Source organism: Paroedura picta, chromosome 1, assembly GCF_049243985.1.
Source record: "Paroedura picta isolate Pp20150507F chromosome 1, Ppicta_v3.0, whole genome shotgun sequence".
Lineage (NCBI taxonomy): Eukaryota > Metazoa > Chordata > Lepidosauria > Squamata > Gekkonidae > Paroedura > Paroedura picta.
Genome location: NC_135369.1, coordinates 141,254,096 through 141,270,495, shown reverse-complemented (window position 1 = coordinate 141,270,495; position 16,400 = coordinate 141,254,096). Strand labels below are relative to the sequence as shown.

Genomic DNA, 16,400 nt, shown 5'->3' with positions numbered 1-16,400 from the left:
TTATTATAAAAGCTTTTTCACAAAGTAGACTATGGCAGTGGTCCCCAACCCCCGGTCTGGGGACCGGGGCCGGTCCGTGGATCAGTCGGTACCGGTCCGTGGCTCCTCCTCTTCCTCCTTCCTGGCTGCTGCCTTGGGGGCTGCCCTGGCACTCTGCCGCCAGCTCTCCAGCTGTGGCCATGGCTGGGGCTCCTCCTCGGCATGGCACTGTGCAGCTGCTGCTGGCAGCGCCTCCCAGTGGGTGGTGGGAAGTCAAGCGTGCCGGTGGGAAAGCAAGTGGAGCAGGCACTCAGGCGGTGGTGTCCCTTGACAAAAAACTACCCCCCCCCCGGGACCTCAGTAAAATTCTCAAGCATTGACCGGTCCCCGGTGATAAAAAGGTTGGGGACCACTGGACTATGGGATTGATCCAAATGAGTAGAAGTGTGGTACAGATCTTGCACAACTTAAATTTGTTTCTATGGGACCTGCATAGGAATAGTTTTCTGAATTTCCAGAATATAGTTGACTTGCAATTATAGAAGATGATTTAATACAGAGGTTTCTGTATTAAAATGCAAAGCTAGTAGGTTGTCTATGAATCTTATGATTTATTATTAATTTATTCATTATTCTAAGTCAAAGGATTAGTTATCCACTCATGCCATGTATTTTAAACCAATATTAATGCATCAGCCATCATTCCCTTCAGTGAAATCTCCAGTTTGTGCAGGGAAACGCAAACAGAGTAAGAACCAATCAAGTTGAACATCCGAGTTGACTGCTCAAGTGTGAATGGGTCTTACTGAATAATTTCACACACTAAGTACCTTGGGCGTGTTTACAGAATCAGAAAGGTGGCACAGAAATTTATTTTAAAATACCATCTTTTACCAACAAAAGATCAAAGAATATCATCATAAAAGTCCATCCAATTATAGAATTACCGTCTTCAAACCTCTCTTCCTTTCTTGGGTCAAAATAGAAGCAAGAATCTGTTTTAGTGGCCACCTGTTCTGGCCATTTTGAGCCTCTGCTTGGCTGACACATAGGACATATTGCTCTAATAAAGTTTGGTTTCCTAAGCACCTTAAAGATGAGCCCATATTGCAACATAAGGTTTTGTAAATTAGAACCCCCTTCATCAAACTCAAGAAGTGCCTGGTATCAATATTAAATGGTGTGGGGAAAATAAATCTTGAGGCCAGAAGTCAATGAAATGAAAGAGGTACTTCCTAAAGGTCAATTTACAACTGCACTGTAACTCATTGGAAGTCCACCAGCTGCATGCATCTGGCCAAGTCCATGAAACTTAGTTCACAATAATTCTGCTAGTCTTTAAGAAGCCATGAGCTGACTTGCTCTCCTGTTCCTTATCTCTGGGTTCCATATTAGTGGAACCCAGGAGGTCCAGATTTCTGCTGATCTGGTTAGTGCTTACTGTTCATTTATGCACACTTGACCTCACAATATTGCAAACTGATAGAAAAATAATAAACTAACCTAAATATTTTATATTTGCAGAGACGATGGAAACAGCTGTCAAATGACTGCGTATGGCTTTTTTCCCCTCTCCCTTTGGGGTTTCCTAAAATCCGTGGGTTTTAAAAATTATCCTCATTTGCATATCGCAAGTTACTGTTTCCAGGCATTTTCCTGTTTTCCTATTGCATGCTTCAGTTAGAACCACCTAGGAGTCAATCAGCTCCCCTTTGATTGTTTATTGTTTTAAGTATGCTAATATGCAAGTAGAGTTGGTTGTAATTTTAATGTCATGTGTAAATGAGTCTGATGTGTAAAGTGGTTGGCATTTAGTTTAGTTATAATTTGTTTGGTATCTGCTATTAAGTAGTACACTGAGAAAAGACTGCATTGATTTACTGCAGCATTAATTTTTGAAAGAACATCCTTGTTTACTGATTCAGCATTAGATTTCAGAAAGCCATTGGATTAGTTGTAGATATGCTTTAAGAACAATATTAATTTTTCCCCTCATGTACCATTAATTCTTTTATAGAGAACAAATGGCCAATGAAATGTCAGACATTTTATCTAGGTGGGTGTATCAAGTTACCAAAAACAAATGAATCATTGCCTGAAATCATTGTAAGACAAAATTAAAGAGAAATCAATTCCATTTTAATTTGTTGGGAAAAAATGAACCAATGTCTTCAAATCTAAATTCATGGATTGCCTCAATTCAGTATCAATTTACAACAATCAATGTTACCATTATATTTGTGAATTGATTTGAAAAATAATTTTCTTCTTTTGTCATTTTCAAAGATTTAACAGTAAAGCATTCTTCTCCCTTCTCTCTGCTTTAAACAAACAAATACGTGAATTTGAGTGCAAGTTCCTAAGATCTTTTCTCCTACATTTGGGGTCACTTCAATTAATGTCCAGTAGTTAACAATGTGGAGTGCTATCAGAGAAAAGAATGCTTGGAAATTTCCTATGTTGGTATAATATTCTGAATGGTTTATTTCTTTACTAGTAATCAAGCCCACTGTATAAGTAATACAGTGGGCTCTAGGCACGTACCAGATCGTAGGAGGCCCGTCGGGCGGCGGGGCCTCTCCTGGGCGGCGGTCATTTGGCGGGCAGGGAGTCCCCGGCAGCCGCGCTCGGCGCAACTGCTGGGAGCTCCCTTCCTGGTAGCGTGACACGGCTGGCGGGCTGACGCGCCATAGAGGCGGAGGGCAGAGCGGCTCCGCGTCAAGGCGAGGGCGCAGGCGCGGCGGCCATTTTGGAAGCAGGCCGACGGAGGCCATGGGCCACGCGGGCAGCTGCGCCGGGATACTCATCGTCAGGCCGCCAGGCAGGGAGCCCTCAGCAGCCACGTGGAGCGTGGCTGCCGGGGACTCCTTCGGGCGGCGGCCTGATGCGGCGAGAGGCGCTTCGCGCCTCTCGCCGTGTCAGGCCGCCGGGCAGGGAGCCCCCGGCACCCGCGCAGAGCGCGGCTGCCGAGGACTCCCTTGCGGCCAGCCGGACGTGTCGGAGCAACTGCGAGCCGCGCTGTGCGCGGCTCGCAGTTGCTGGGGCTGGGAATCGGAGGGACCAATTGGCAGGCGCTGCGCGCCTGCCAATTGGTCCCTCCGATTGTCTGTCCTGAGGAAGGGTCCTATCCGGACCCTTCCTCATCACGGACACATCCCGCCTTAGGACCCCTTAACGCTTTATATAGTCCGTGGCGCCCGTGGCGCCACGGGCGGTTTAAAGATTGTACAGCTGTTGTACTAACACAGCAAAAATGTAGATGCAGCTTTATGGCATTTGATGCCTGAAATTAACATGAAATAATTCATTGAGTTATTTGAATTTTTAAAATTTCCTTTCATGGGCACCTAAAGTCTCACTTATGCACTTAATCTGTTTCATAATTTGTAGTTTTCTGTTTGTTTCCAAAGATTGTTTGACCAAAGTATTGAATACTAGTGTTTGGGAATGTGTTTTATACTTCTCAAATTAACTCAGCATCTAAATAATTTCCCTGTTAAGTGCAGATAATTGGGAGGTTAAATTTCTTAAACGGAACCCCACATGATAATGATGTTTTTTTTTGTTCAACATTTATTGTTTTTTTTCTTACTGCCTCAAGGTGAGTCCCTATTGTTACAAAGGTCTCATAGACAAGACTAATGAAAAACTAGGGGGGAAAAGGTCTTGGAAAACACTCCTAAGAACAAAGAAAACAGAAAACAAAAAAACAACCTGGAGTGTATTCTAGTACACTGCACTAGTGAGAGGGGGGCTGCTGGGATGAGGGGGGAAGGGAAGAGCAGGATTTAAGCTCGCTCGCCACGGATGCGGTGAGCCAGCTGTATGTCTTTTGGCATGATGGTTGACCCGCTTGGCGTGGATGGCACACAGGTTGGTGTCTTCAAACAGGCCCACGAGGTATGCCTCGCTGGCTTCCTGGAGAGCTCCAATAGCTGCACTCTGGAACTGAAGGTCCATCTTGAAGTCCTGAGCGATTTCGTGGACCAGGCGCTGGAAGGGCAGCTTGCGGATCAGCAATTCTGTGGATTTCTGATACCTTCGGATTTCTCATAGTGCCACAGTGTAGCAGTGAGGCTTTTTCACTCCCAGCAGTGGAGGGTGCGCTTTTCCGAGCAGCTTTAGTGGCCAGCTGTTTCTAGGGCGCTTTCCCACCAGTGGATTTACGGGCAGTTTGCTTAGTATGAGCCATCCTGGATGATCCTTAGAACACAGGAAATCTGCTGAGTTTTTGCCTCGCACACATCAGTGGCCGTTGGAAGCCGTTGGTTGTCCCATGGTGGTGTTTGCGCTGCTCTTGTGCTCCCTTCCCGCGTTTCTCGCCAGCCCCAACAGAAAACTGATAATGGGGTTTTGATACTGAAAAGCATACTAAAACCATATGTGGGAAGGTGGGATTCTGTTGTACAAGCACAGATTTTCTTAGTTTGTGTCTTAGGCTTTCAGTTATACTCACTTGGCTAAGGGTGTTGCCATAATAACCCCCCAAAATGTTTTGTTATAATTCCCGAAACATACAATGCAAAACCAAAACCAAAAAAGGAACACAACCCAACCTTTACAGGTAGGAACTCAGAAGTTGAGCTGTACAATAAATGTAATAATGTAAAAATGCTGATTATTTATTATAGTGCACAATTAAAGACAAAATAAAAACTACATAAAAACTGTGCAGAACTAACAGCACATAAGACCAAATGCGTTTCAACCGTGCTAGGCCTTCCTCAGTGGTCAGAACTGTGACAATATATTCTATATAAAATATCTAAATTCATTATAAAGTGTAGCTGAGTGGTTGAATGGGATCTGTAAATTATGGCTCCAACCAATATATGTAGATTTTAGACTTTTTGGAGACCACCTAAGGTATATGCCTAGGCTCACCACTCTTCACTATCATATAATTCTGTGCCGAGAGTGTATCTCATGTGCGTCAGAAAAAAAAGCTATGGAAAAAAGCTTATGCAACAGATGTAATGGCATGTTAATGCCATTCAGGTACAAGTGTGTGTCTCACAGCATAAATGATGGCAAACTCAGATTTGCCCTCAAATACGCAGCCAGCAGGAAGCTACACCCAATGTAAGTGTCTCTTATGATAGAAACGTCTCTGTATGATGCATACTTGGAGGTGTGTCACCATTGCTTTTCCTGATTGCATTTTTAGGTACACATTTACATTATCATCAGTGCACCTAAAATGTAATGTATGAAGTACCCTTTTACATTAAGACTAGCAACCTTTCCCTTCCTCTTGAAGTTGTACAGGAAAAACAAAACTGTAGTTTAAGCAGGACCAGAGCTAAGCTACTCAATTGGATTATTGTTCTTAAAGATTACTTGTTTAACCAGCTATCTTTTGGGATGCTTGGGCCAATGGGTGGTCCAGCTAAATAAGGAAAATCCTTGGGATTTGTCACATCAGTTGTTCAAGAAGGTAAGCCATTGTAGAGAGGAAAGCAGACTTGACTCCCCCCCCACACACACACCCCATTGAATGAGTATTGTATCAGTAGTTAGGAACTTAACCTTTACATCACAGTGTCTTTATAGGCTGGCTTATATTCACTTAATGTTCTGTGAATATGTAATCATAAGCACAACCAAGGTCTAAAATGCATTTGTGTTTGTGTTTTGTGATGGTTAAATAGAGCGAGGAATATATTTTCCATTTAAATGACACCTTTATGGTGTGCAGTAATGGAGTAGTGGTAATAACAGTCTATTGATTTTTCAGCCCTGTGAAAGGCCAAAGGCCACATTTGAGATTACATTACATAGCAAAGAATAGGCTGGAGCATTAATGTTGACCCTTAAATTCCTGTTTTCAAGGGTATCTGGATCAATATGGCTGGCCTTGTTTAATTCATTTAATTATAACCTTGTAGGATCCTGTCTAATCCATACCTTATGTACCGGTTTTTTAACAACAACCTGATTATATAGCATAAGGTTAATATAACATAAGGTTAATATAGCATAAGGTGCTACTACTTATCGGCATTATTAGCATTCTGAATTGCTGATATTTGTAAGAGAAGCAAAAGGAAGTGATGGCGTAAAAATGGCTATAGGCAGTTCAGAGTAAATGAACTGTCCTTGCCCAGAATCTTACATTTCAATGCATCTGAGCTCTCTCTAGGAGCTACTGCAGAGGTGTTTCAGATAGAGAATAGTGTGAGACAGGTGTCGTCATCTAGCTTTCCTTTCAGCAATTCGACAGATGCATGGTTCCTCTGGTTTGTGATGCTTTAAAAAACTCCTACCCACCTTTCTTTTCTGGCCAGTGTTTCAGAGTGTTTTTATTTAATCTATGCATGCATACTTAACAAGTTATTTAAGTAATAATACATTAAATAAATATTTATATTTTACTTGAAAAGGAGTACACGTATATAGTCTGCACACAGCATGTATGCATTGAGTACAAAAAGTGAAGTGAGAACTATTTGTCATAACGTGGCCCTCTTTTGTCAAATTCAAGAGCATCCAAAGCCATAGACCAGGGATAGTCAACCTGTGGTCCTCCAGATGTTCATGGACTACAATTCCCATGAGCCCCTACCAGCATTTGCTGGCAGGGGCTCATGGGAATTGTAGTCCATGAACATCTGGAGGACCACAGGTTGACTACCCCATAGACCTTATAGAAGACCTATAGTGTTTCTCCCTCCCGTTTGTAAATATATCTACATTGATGAACTTTGATTAACGGGAAAGTAATAATTAGCAGTGCAAGCCAAGTGTGTAAGGAAATGGGAACTCTTGCATGCAGAGCTTTCTCTGTCCTGGCCTCCCCCTGGAACAAGATCCTGGAAGAGATCTGGGCCCTGCCTGAACTTCCACAGGGCCTGCAGACTGGAGCTCTTCCACCAGGCATTTGGTTGAGGTCAACTGAAACGACGGCATTTACCGGCCCCCAGAAAACCCCTACCCATATACTGAATCCCCCACTGGTCTACCCATGGAATCACCATTGCATAGTTAGTTAGTAAGTTACTAGATGTTTACACACTGCTATCACCATTTAAAATCACTGTTACCATAGTTTTCTGGAATTTATGAATTGTGCCATACCTCTTCTTGTTATATGTACTTCCTTTTTGTTATATGTAAACTGCCCTGAGCCAGAAGGGAGGGCAGTATAGAAATATAATAAATAAATAAAATCAACCGGAAAGGCGTGAAATGGAATGAAACGTTCTATCAATAAAGGCTTTAGCATGTTCAGCAGTTCTTAAGAGTCAGAAAGTAATTCAGGGGCTTTCCTCACCGGGATCCTTGTAGCAAATTGTTTGCTGAACGAAAAATCGCCATTTAAAATAGTGCAATTCGTCATTATGCATACCTGACTTTGTAGTGGAATCCAGTTGCGTTTCTATCGTTTCCCACAATCTTCCGGTCTCAGCAAAAATCGCTAGACAGGAAGCGCTATTGCCAAGCTCGTCCCGCCCCTGGCCGTCAAGCAGCCAATGGGCAGCCGTTAGCATGCTCCCAAACAGCCCCTTTCCCTTTAAGAAAGGTTTTTTTTTTTTTAAACACACCCATTGCAACGAATATGTGTTGATTCGTTGCAACGGAGAGACCCATCAGCTGGCAGGTGTGTTTGAGCTGTCGTTTCATCGTTGCCACGCTCCCCCCAAGTGAAAAAAAAAATCCCCCCCCTCACGGGCCCGATTTTCGGCCGAAAACAGTGTAAAAAATAAAGGGAAAATACATCAGCAAACGGGCTTCTCTGTTGTTTGTGCTTAGTGAATAAACAGCTCTGGGGAGGGACTGAAGCCGGGGAAGCCTCTAAACAGGCTTGCTGGTGGGTTGAACTTCGCTCGCTCGGAGAAAAAAAAATGGCGATCGCTTCGCCGGAAGATCAGAGGAGAGAGCCAGGGGGAGGGACTTTGTAGAAACCACAACAATGGTAACGCACAGAACTTTCCCGCTAGTGTTGCAGATTGGTTGCAGGAGTGTAGCGCTTTCCGGAGGGTGAATCCACTTTTGGGGATTTCCCTGAAAGCGCTACAAGGAAGCGCTATTTGCAGATCGGTTTCAGGTGTGTGGCAGATTGTCAACGACGTTGTGCATAATGGCAAATCAGTAGCGTTTTCAATTGGCAAACATTGTGCGATTTTGAAGGTGTGCGAAAAGCCCCTCAGTGTTGTGATAATGCACCATTTATTTCTCCCCTATCAATGGCGACCTGCAGACCATCAGTGCTGTTTCTTCCATAAAACTCAGAACAAAACTCTTTGTACCACAATCCTGGCTTTCCCAGATAGCCCTGGACTTATTCCTATCAATTTCTCACCCTGGCCCATATTCTCTAGCGAATCGCTACTTTGGTTCCTATGATCAAGGCAGACATCACCATTGATGCTAGGTCCACAAAGCCCCTTGCCTTTTTCTCTCCATGTTTCATCAGCAAGTATAATTTAGCCCGGGGGAAGTCAAGGCAGTTATCTCATTTTACCAGTGGCTTGACTTATTCCTGCCTTGAACTGTACTATTTCCAAATTAACTCACAGGGGACCTTCAGTTCAAGCCACCAAAGCAGCAGCTGGCACTAAAAAGCATGACCTCAGCAAATGGAAGTATGCAGAGTTACGTGATACGATCAATACTTCTTGTGGTAAGTAGCCGTTCCATTCTAGATGGGGAGAACTTTGTAGTCTTCCCATTTCATTCTCTGGTAGAATTCGGGAACTCCTGGTGCGAATAATTCCTTACTCAATGCAAGTCTAATAAGCATGGATGGTTGGCATCTTAATGCTTCTTGAGCCAACAGCAGTGAGAGATATTTTATATGCCATTGATTTCCACCTCCCTCTGATATATAAGCTTATTTTAAAAGTGTGATTGTTGGGCTCTGCTGTACATTTCTTAGTCATTGGGAATTTTAATTGCATGTCACAAAGGATACCACAGTTACATTCTGACTAGAACTTTTATCTCCGATGGAGAGGTTTTGGATGGGAAAGCATTGTGTTACTTTCATTAATCTGAAGTGGCACAGCTCATTTTGCTACTTTATTCATGTGTATACCAGGCCTAAGATGCTGTAGTTATGGAAGCATGGCTGACCACAAAACCGCAATTAGCAAAAGATGAGGTTACAGTATTCAGTATTCCATTGTCTTTCCCCCACTTAACAAGTTTTGATAACTTATAAATGTTTGTTTTGTTGGTATTGTAACCAGCTTATTGCAGTCCTGTTTGCTGTTTTAGGTTCTTAATCTGCCTTTCCTCTGCAAATTGCTTGTTTGCTTATATTGTAAAAGATGCATTATGCCGATGACTTGCTCTGCAGTTATTTTGCTGGTCTGATTATGTAACCACCTCTTATTAAACTTCTTTATTATTTTTCTGACTTCCTCCACTGGTCTTTTTGGGACAGATATTGAACTGCTGGCAGCTTGCAGAGAAGAGTTTCATAGACGGCTAAAAGTTTACCATGCTTGGAAATCCAAGAACAAGAAGCGCAATGCAGATGCGGAACAGCGAGCTCCCAAATCAGTTACTGACTATGGTGAGCAAAAGTTGCCCAAGGTGGAAAAGTTGCCCAGGGTGGGGGTGGGGATAGAGGTGGGGGAGCAGAATATCATGAAAATTGTTCAGTGTCAGACTGAATGCTGTGCCAGAACCTTAAGAATAAATTGTTCCACAGAGTATTATAAAAGTCTGTTCATGCTGACCCTACCTGTTCAACTTAGACCATAATGTGTCCCGAGTGGAAAGGAGGCACAGTGCACAAATGTGCCTGCACAAATGCTGAAAGGCAAGTTATGGTGGCAGAGAAACGGGACAAACCAGGGCGATTAATCCATTTGTCTTGGAAGGAAGTAATATTTTAGTGATACTAGGGGATGGGTGAGCAAAGCCCGTTCCAGACTTTCTCTTTTCAACTCTTTACCCTTTCGGCCTTAGTTATGACATGATGCCAACTAGTGAGCATCACTCCCCATCTACTGAGTTTGCACTGAAGCCCTCACTGATTTGCTGTTATCCTCAGCAAAATTGAGATTTCAGCTTTCCTTGGCATATGTAGCAATTCGCACAAATTCCACTGCCAGACATTCAATACCTAGAAATATTGAAGTCACTGGAATATATAAATATATACTATCAGAAAAGCCCGTTGTATTCAACAGGCACTAGGCCATCCCTCACCCCCCATCCTAAGCAGACCAGCAAAAGCCCGGAGAGGCCTCAATGGGACTTTAAAGGGAGGGGGGAGGCACTGGCAGGGACTCCTCCCACCTCTGGCCCCAGGAGGCTTGCTGAGGCCTGCAGAGGGTGGGCGGGAGGCATAGCAGGGACTCCGCTCCTCTTGCCGCCACCCCCAAAAGGCCCACTGGATAGGCCTTTTCGAGGGGTGGAGGTCCTGGTGGGGACTGCACTCCTTCCACCACTGTCCCCAAAAGGCCCCCTGTGGCCTGCTGAGGCCTCAGCGGGCCTTTTCAGGGCAGTGGGGAGGCACTGATGGGCAGTCTTCTCCTCCTCCCACTGCCCTGGCAGCCTTACCAAGGCCTGGCAAGGCCGTGGCTAAAGCTGCTCACAGCAATGGTAGCGCTGGTGGGGGCGCCCTTTCTCCTCCCCACACCCACAGTCCCAGGCCCTCCGCCCTCCTTCCCAGCTCTTGCTTACTGGGCTGGTACTTCTTCCAAATGGAATAAGTTAGAGGGGGGTGTGATCAGGGGCAGGGCATCCTTCCTGATTGGTTGTTCATTGGATGGACAGGGCAGCCTACCTGGTTGATAGTTAGGTGGTGGCTCCCAGTTTCTCCCAGTACCCTCTTCCCATTTTATTTAGACATTCAGATATTACACATTCCTCTTTTATAACTAATAAGCCATATTGACTCTGCTTTTCCATTTTTATCTGGTAAATTAAATGTTATAGGGACCACTGATTTATAGTGCCATTTGGAAGAAGAACAGTCAAGTCAAATGTCATCATTCTTAACTATTTGTTGCGGTATTTACTCAAATGCAAGAGTAGGTTTTCTTCCAAGTATGCTGTCAGAAAAAGAAAGAAAGAGGGAGTATCTTAAATTCACTTCCAAGTTACAGTTATATCTGATAATATTTTTTTGCGTATAACATGGGTTATCTTGTATTTGGGGTCATTTTGAGTAATAAGAGATAAGTTGCACATATCACATAAAATGAACATTAATTGTTTTCAGAGTCAAGAATTATTGGATATTTGTGCTTTGTAATTTATGAGGCCATTGCTATATTCTCCAGATAAAATGTTCAGATTTTTAATTATACGTGCAAATTCTACCATTGTTCCAATTGCAGCAGTATCAAATAAAGTGCTATGCTTATTTGAACAACCTCTGTTTCATTGTGGAGAACAGAAGTATCTAGGTCAGATTTGGCACCTGGCTTCTGTCTCCAAGGGCAAGGGTTGGAACTTCTTCACTGGTGAACTAGGGAAATATCTCACTAGAATAATTTAGGCTTCGATCCTATGATAGAGCTCAGTGTGTGCCACGGAACTTCTGTCCTAGAGCATGTATCCTATTCTGCTAGCCCCCTCCATTTGCATCCAGTGTCCTTGAAAACCATTTATCTTGCACAAATGGAATTGCAAGAACAAGCACACTCCACTGCAGTAGCTGTCTAGAGCAGTGGTCCCCAACATTTCTATCACCGGGGACTTGTCAATGCTTGACAGTTTTACTGAGGCCCGGGGCGTAGTCTTTTGCCAAGGGACGTCACCGCCGCCTGAGCCCCTGCTCCACTTGCTTTCCCGCCAGTGCCCCTGACTTTCTGCCGCCCACTAGGAGGCACTGCCAGCTGCAGCTGCACTGTGCCACGCTGAGGGGAAGCCCCAGCCATGGCGGCCGCTGGAGAGCACTATAGGTGGGCCAGTGGCAGGGCAGCCCCCGAGGCAGCAGCCAGGGAGGAGGACAAGGAGGAGCTGTGGCCCGGTATCAACTGATCCACGGACTGGTACCGGTCCCCGGATCGGGGGCCGTCGGTCTAGAGCACATAGACCTTATTGGTAGGATTCAAGACACTGACATTGATACTTGTACAACTGCACACAGTAGCATTTCACATCTCACCTGGAACTCTTTGAGGGAGATGAAGATTACAGAGTGTTGGGCATAACCTCATAGCTTATTTTATTATTATTATTATTTGATTGATTTCCCGCCACTCCCTGGGTATGCTCGTGGCGGGTAACAGTTGTCTTAAAAATCCCGATTAAAACCCCATTAAAAGACATTAAAAATCATAGATCAATAGATCTACTGATTCCCTTCCTCACTACGATCCTGTCTTAGTCCATACTAGTCCCTTGTGAAGGATTGGGTGTATGTGTGTCAGAAAGCTACCTTAACCCTCTTGTGGCAGAAATAAAGGGGTAGAATCCAACCCTTTATTTCCAGTAATCTTGTGCTGTTCAAGCTGGTTGTTCTATTTGTCAGTTGCTTGTGTCTATAGAATTCATTGAACGCCTGAAAATGAAACCTTCGCAAGATTGAAATGTTTTTATGGTGTCTTCAGTATTAAATATTTGTTTACAGATTTTGCACCATTTTTGAACAACTCAAGTAAGTGAGGGAAATAGCTTGATATCAGCTTTAATTTTAAAGTTAATTTTAAATTATAGTGCTAACAAAACTGTTTTGCTACACTGGTATTGAGTCAAAGTACATTCATTGATTTTGTTGTCTAAAAATATTCATGAGCCTGCCAAAATATTCAGACTATTTTAGGAATATTAATTATAACAAGAAATATTTTTTTCAAATTCTATACATTATTTACCTTCCCGTTTTTTTTAATGCTGACTCTCACTGAGCATTTGTTTTTCTGTTGTAGCAAAGCACTACAGTAGTTAATCTACTAACGAGAACAAAAACTAACACCGGGGTGCTGCCTTTAGGAAGAAATTCTCTATTATAGAGGGAAAGGGATTTTATTCACTGTGCAGATTAACTTTTGGTTAACGTCTGGGTTGTATGTTGGGGATGAGGAAAAAAGACGAGTTGCCTTTGAAATGCAAGAGAAGTCTCTGTTTTCATCAGTGGTTCATTGCAGGGGTCTCCATTTCCAAGTGTACACCTGGCGATGATTAATAGAAAAGAATGATTGCACAGGCCGTTAATTTAAATGCAAATTAGCAGGCCTCAGAATTCTCCTAGATAAAATGTATGGACTGTTTATGCTGATGAAAATTGATGAATGTATATTGTAATTACAACAAGAGACCAGCTGGTGCATAAAGGTCTTTTTTGCTCATTTTCTTGGTATGGATTTTTTTTTTTTTAAATCTCTGCTGATATTTGTGCTGGGGAATCTTCCAAGCAGCTATTGCTTTATACACTTGGCTAAGCACTTCTTATTTCTGTATGTACGCCTATAATATTTGGTAGAGCAGGAGATGCTTTTCTGTTCTATTTTCCAACACTTAGTCTATAAATACAGGAAAATAAATAAATCACTTGTGACAGCAGTGGCATCCATATTAATTGAACCAGAATCCATAACCAGATTCACTACTGGCTGGCTGGGTTATGTTTCGAAGACTTCGTGGTTAATTACTCTTCTTATATTGAATGATTGTGTGCTCAGTTGATCACAAAAGACTTGAATTCTTAACATCTGCTTTTTTCAAATGAACTGTTATGGTTAAGGGTTCCACTCTTCTATAAACATAGACCTGATAGAACTGATTTTACTGGGAAAGTGGCTGGCTGGCTGCAAAGATACAATCAAGTACAAAGTACTTACCTTCATATGTAGCTTTCTTGACCAGTGGATCGCCCCACTTAACAATCTTCTGTTGGTCTATCAGAAACTCTAAATGGTATAATTTAGTGGTATAATATAACTCTAAATGGTATAATAGAAAAGCTATTAACCTTTTCAATTATCAATTTTTAAATGGTGTTTTTGCCAAGTTCAGAGCTTGACTTTCCCCATCTGTCTTAGTATGACGAATGTAAAATAAGCCAAGAAGAGATGTTATTTTTTGGCTTATCCCCGTCTCAGTCTTTCCCCTCCTTTACTTGCCCTAATGACTTACTTAGAAAACTGTAAAATAATTTGCTGCAAACATTGCCTTATATTCAAGGGTAAGCAACTAATCTTTTCATGTTGGTAACTGTAGTGTTGGCTTTATTAACTAAAGAATGTTTATTCTTACCCAAGCCAACATGGTACTGTCATTTGGCTTAATCCTAATTATAAGGCAGTACACTGCCACTGTAAAGTGATTGCAGCAATGGGCCTTACAGTACCCAGAGAGCCATTGTGGTTGCAACCTAAATCAATAGCGTTTCAGAACATGTTTAGAAAATATTGCTTATTTTCACTTAAAAAAATTTAATATATCTTCAAAATTCTCACGATTTTGCTATAGAGACAGCAAAGGTTGTGGTGCTAGATTGAATTATCTACACATTTTAACATTGATTATTCTTAATAGCTCAACAGAACCCAACCAGTCAGTTATCTGCCAAGCAGCAGGAGACTGAAATGAACCGCCAGCAGCGCTACTTCCGTATCCCTTTCATCCGTCCAGCAGACCAGTACAAAGATCCTCAAAACAAGAAGAAAGGTTGGTGGTATGCACATTTTGATGGACCTTGGATTGCTCGTCAGATGGAACTCCATCCTGATAAACCACCCATCTTGCTAGTAGCTGGTTAGTATACCTTTAAAAAAAAATGTTTAATGTGGATTTAAAATGGAACAATAAAATCAGAGTCCAGTAGCACCTTTAAGACCAACAAAGATGTATTCAAGGCGTGAGCTTTCGAGTGCAAGCACTCTTCCTCAGACTAAGAACTGACCATCATAACAGTAGGGATATATAAGCAAAAAGTATATTCCTACTGTTATGATGGTCAGTTCTTAGTCTGACGAAGAGTGCTTGCACTCGAAAGCTCACGCCTTGAATACATCTTTGTTGGTCTTAAAGGTGCTACTGGACTCGGATTTTATTCTGCTACTTCTGACCAACACGGCTGCCCATTTGAATCTATCCCCATTTAAAATGGAATTATATAAAATTTGTTTGGTGGCTAAAAAAAGGCAGATAAATTCTTAACTGTGTTGAAGCTAAAAAGAGGTTAAATAAGACTGGTTTTGAAGTTTTAGTGAAATAATACAGAAGCAGAAAGCCAGATTTTGATTCAATGAACTAACTTTTTGATCACTGTTGCAACAAGTAAAAATGAAATCACTGAAAATTTTGTGCTTCATAATCCCCAATGGTGACCTCTCATAATAAATTTCAGACTTAATGTATGCAAACTTTAAAGCTGACCACAATTTTGGGGTCCACATCAATTGTTGTCTTGATCCTTATTTGCTAAGTGCTGGAACTGTCTTAATACATACTGTAAAGTGCAGTGACAGATATTAGAGTGTGTTTCAAAGTGAGGTAATGGTTGGTTTATGTGCACTTAAAAATATATATACTGAATTAAAAGTTTCTGTGTGGTTACATGTAACTGTCACTACTTTATTGACCTTTATGTCTGAGGTACCACTTTGAGATATATTTGACCCAAAGTTTGAAACTGTTCAATGAGAAGTAAAATAAAGGTATTTTTTTAAAAAAACAATGAATAAAATCTCAGACCTGTGAGTTGGACCCAGGAAAAAAAGAGAAGTGAATCATTGTTTGACTTTTCTGATAGCCTGTTCTGTGCCCCAGAAAAGTTCTCTGAAGTCCATCGGACACTCTTATGAACCATAGTTAAAGGAGCTAAAAAGAGGGAAGGAAAAGTAGATCATCCCTAGTTTCCTACCCAGAGAACAAATACCCAAAGAACTCTTGATGACTGTAACACCAAGAGATGGTTTTGGTATCAACTTACTATTGCAGATAAGAAGAAGAGCTGGTTCTTCTATGCCGCTTTTCTCTACCTGAAAGAGTCTCAAAGTGGCTTACAGTCGCCTTCCCTTTCCTCTCCTCACAATAGACACCCTGTGAGGTGGGTGAGTCTGGGAGAGCCCTGATATTCCTGCTGTGTCAGAACAGCTTTATCAGGGCTGTGTGGGGAGCCCAAAGTCACCCAGCTGGTTGCCTCTAGGGGAGCGCGGAATCAAGCCTGGCTTGCCAGATTAGAAGTCTGCACTTCTGACCACTACACCAAGCTGGCTTGATAGATAATTCTATCAAATCGAACATGAATGTTTTTCAGTGAATGAAATCTGTTAACACACTCAAGAGATGCAGATGCAAAAAGGCTTTTGATCTCCAGCAAACTTCAACAGAATTACCAAAATGATTTGGTAATTTTAAACATTGGAAGCTTGTCAAGACATTCACTTTTTGTTTCCAATAAGAAGTTAGTACTCAGATTGGTTCACATGTCATTAAATATACTAAGTCATATTATATTTACTTAGAAATATAAAGATTATTAAACATTGATACCCAAAAAAGGGGAATCT

At 42.1% G+C, this 16,400-nt stretch overlaps 1 protein-coding gene and 1 pseudogene across 5 annotated transcripts in view; one reads left to right on the top strand and one right to left on the bottom strand.

Moving 5' to 3' along the window:
* The window catches only part of MYO6 (myosin VI), a 139,652-nt gene that overhangs the window by 114,484 nt on the left and 8,768 nt on the right, over positions 1-16,400 (top strand). Inside the window, exons 29-34 of one of the 5 annotated variants that reach the window (XM_077306344.1) lie at positions 1,504-1,533; positions 1,997-2,035; positions 8,499-8,602; positions 9,368-9,499; positions 12,515-12,541; positions 14,422-14,640. In XM_077306344.1, the coding sequence (XP_077162459.1) occupies positions 1,504-1,533; positions 1,997-2,035; positions 8,499-8,602; positions 9,368-9,499; positions 12,515-12,541; positions 14,422-14,640 (551 nt within the window). The remainder of the gene's footprint in view (positions 1-1,503; positions 1,534-1,996; positions 2,036-8,498; positions 8,603-9,367; positions 9,500-12,514; positions 12,542-14,421; positions 14,641-16,400) is intronic. The other 4 variants (XM_077306360.1, XM_077306353.1, XM_077306368.1 and 1 more) reach the window with 4 other exon arrangements.
* On the bottom strand, positions 3,754-4,213 carry LOC143821899 (histone H3.3A-like; annotated as a pseudogene).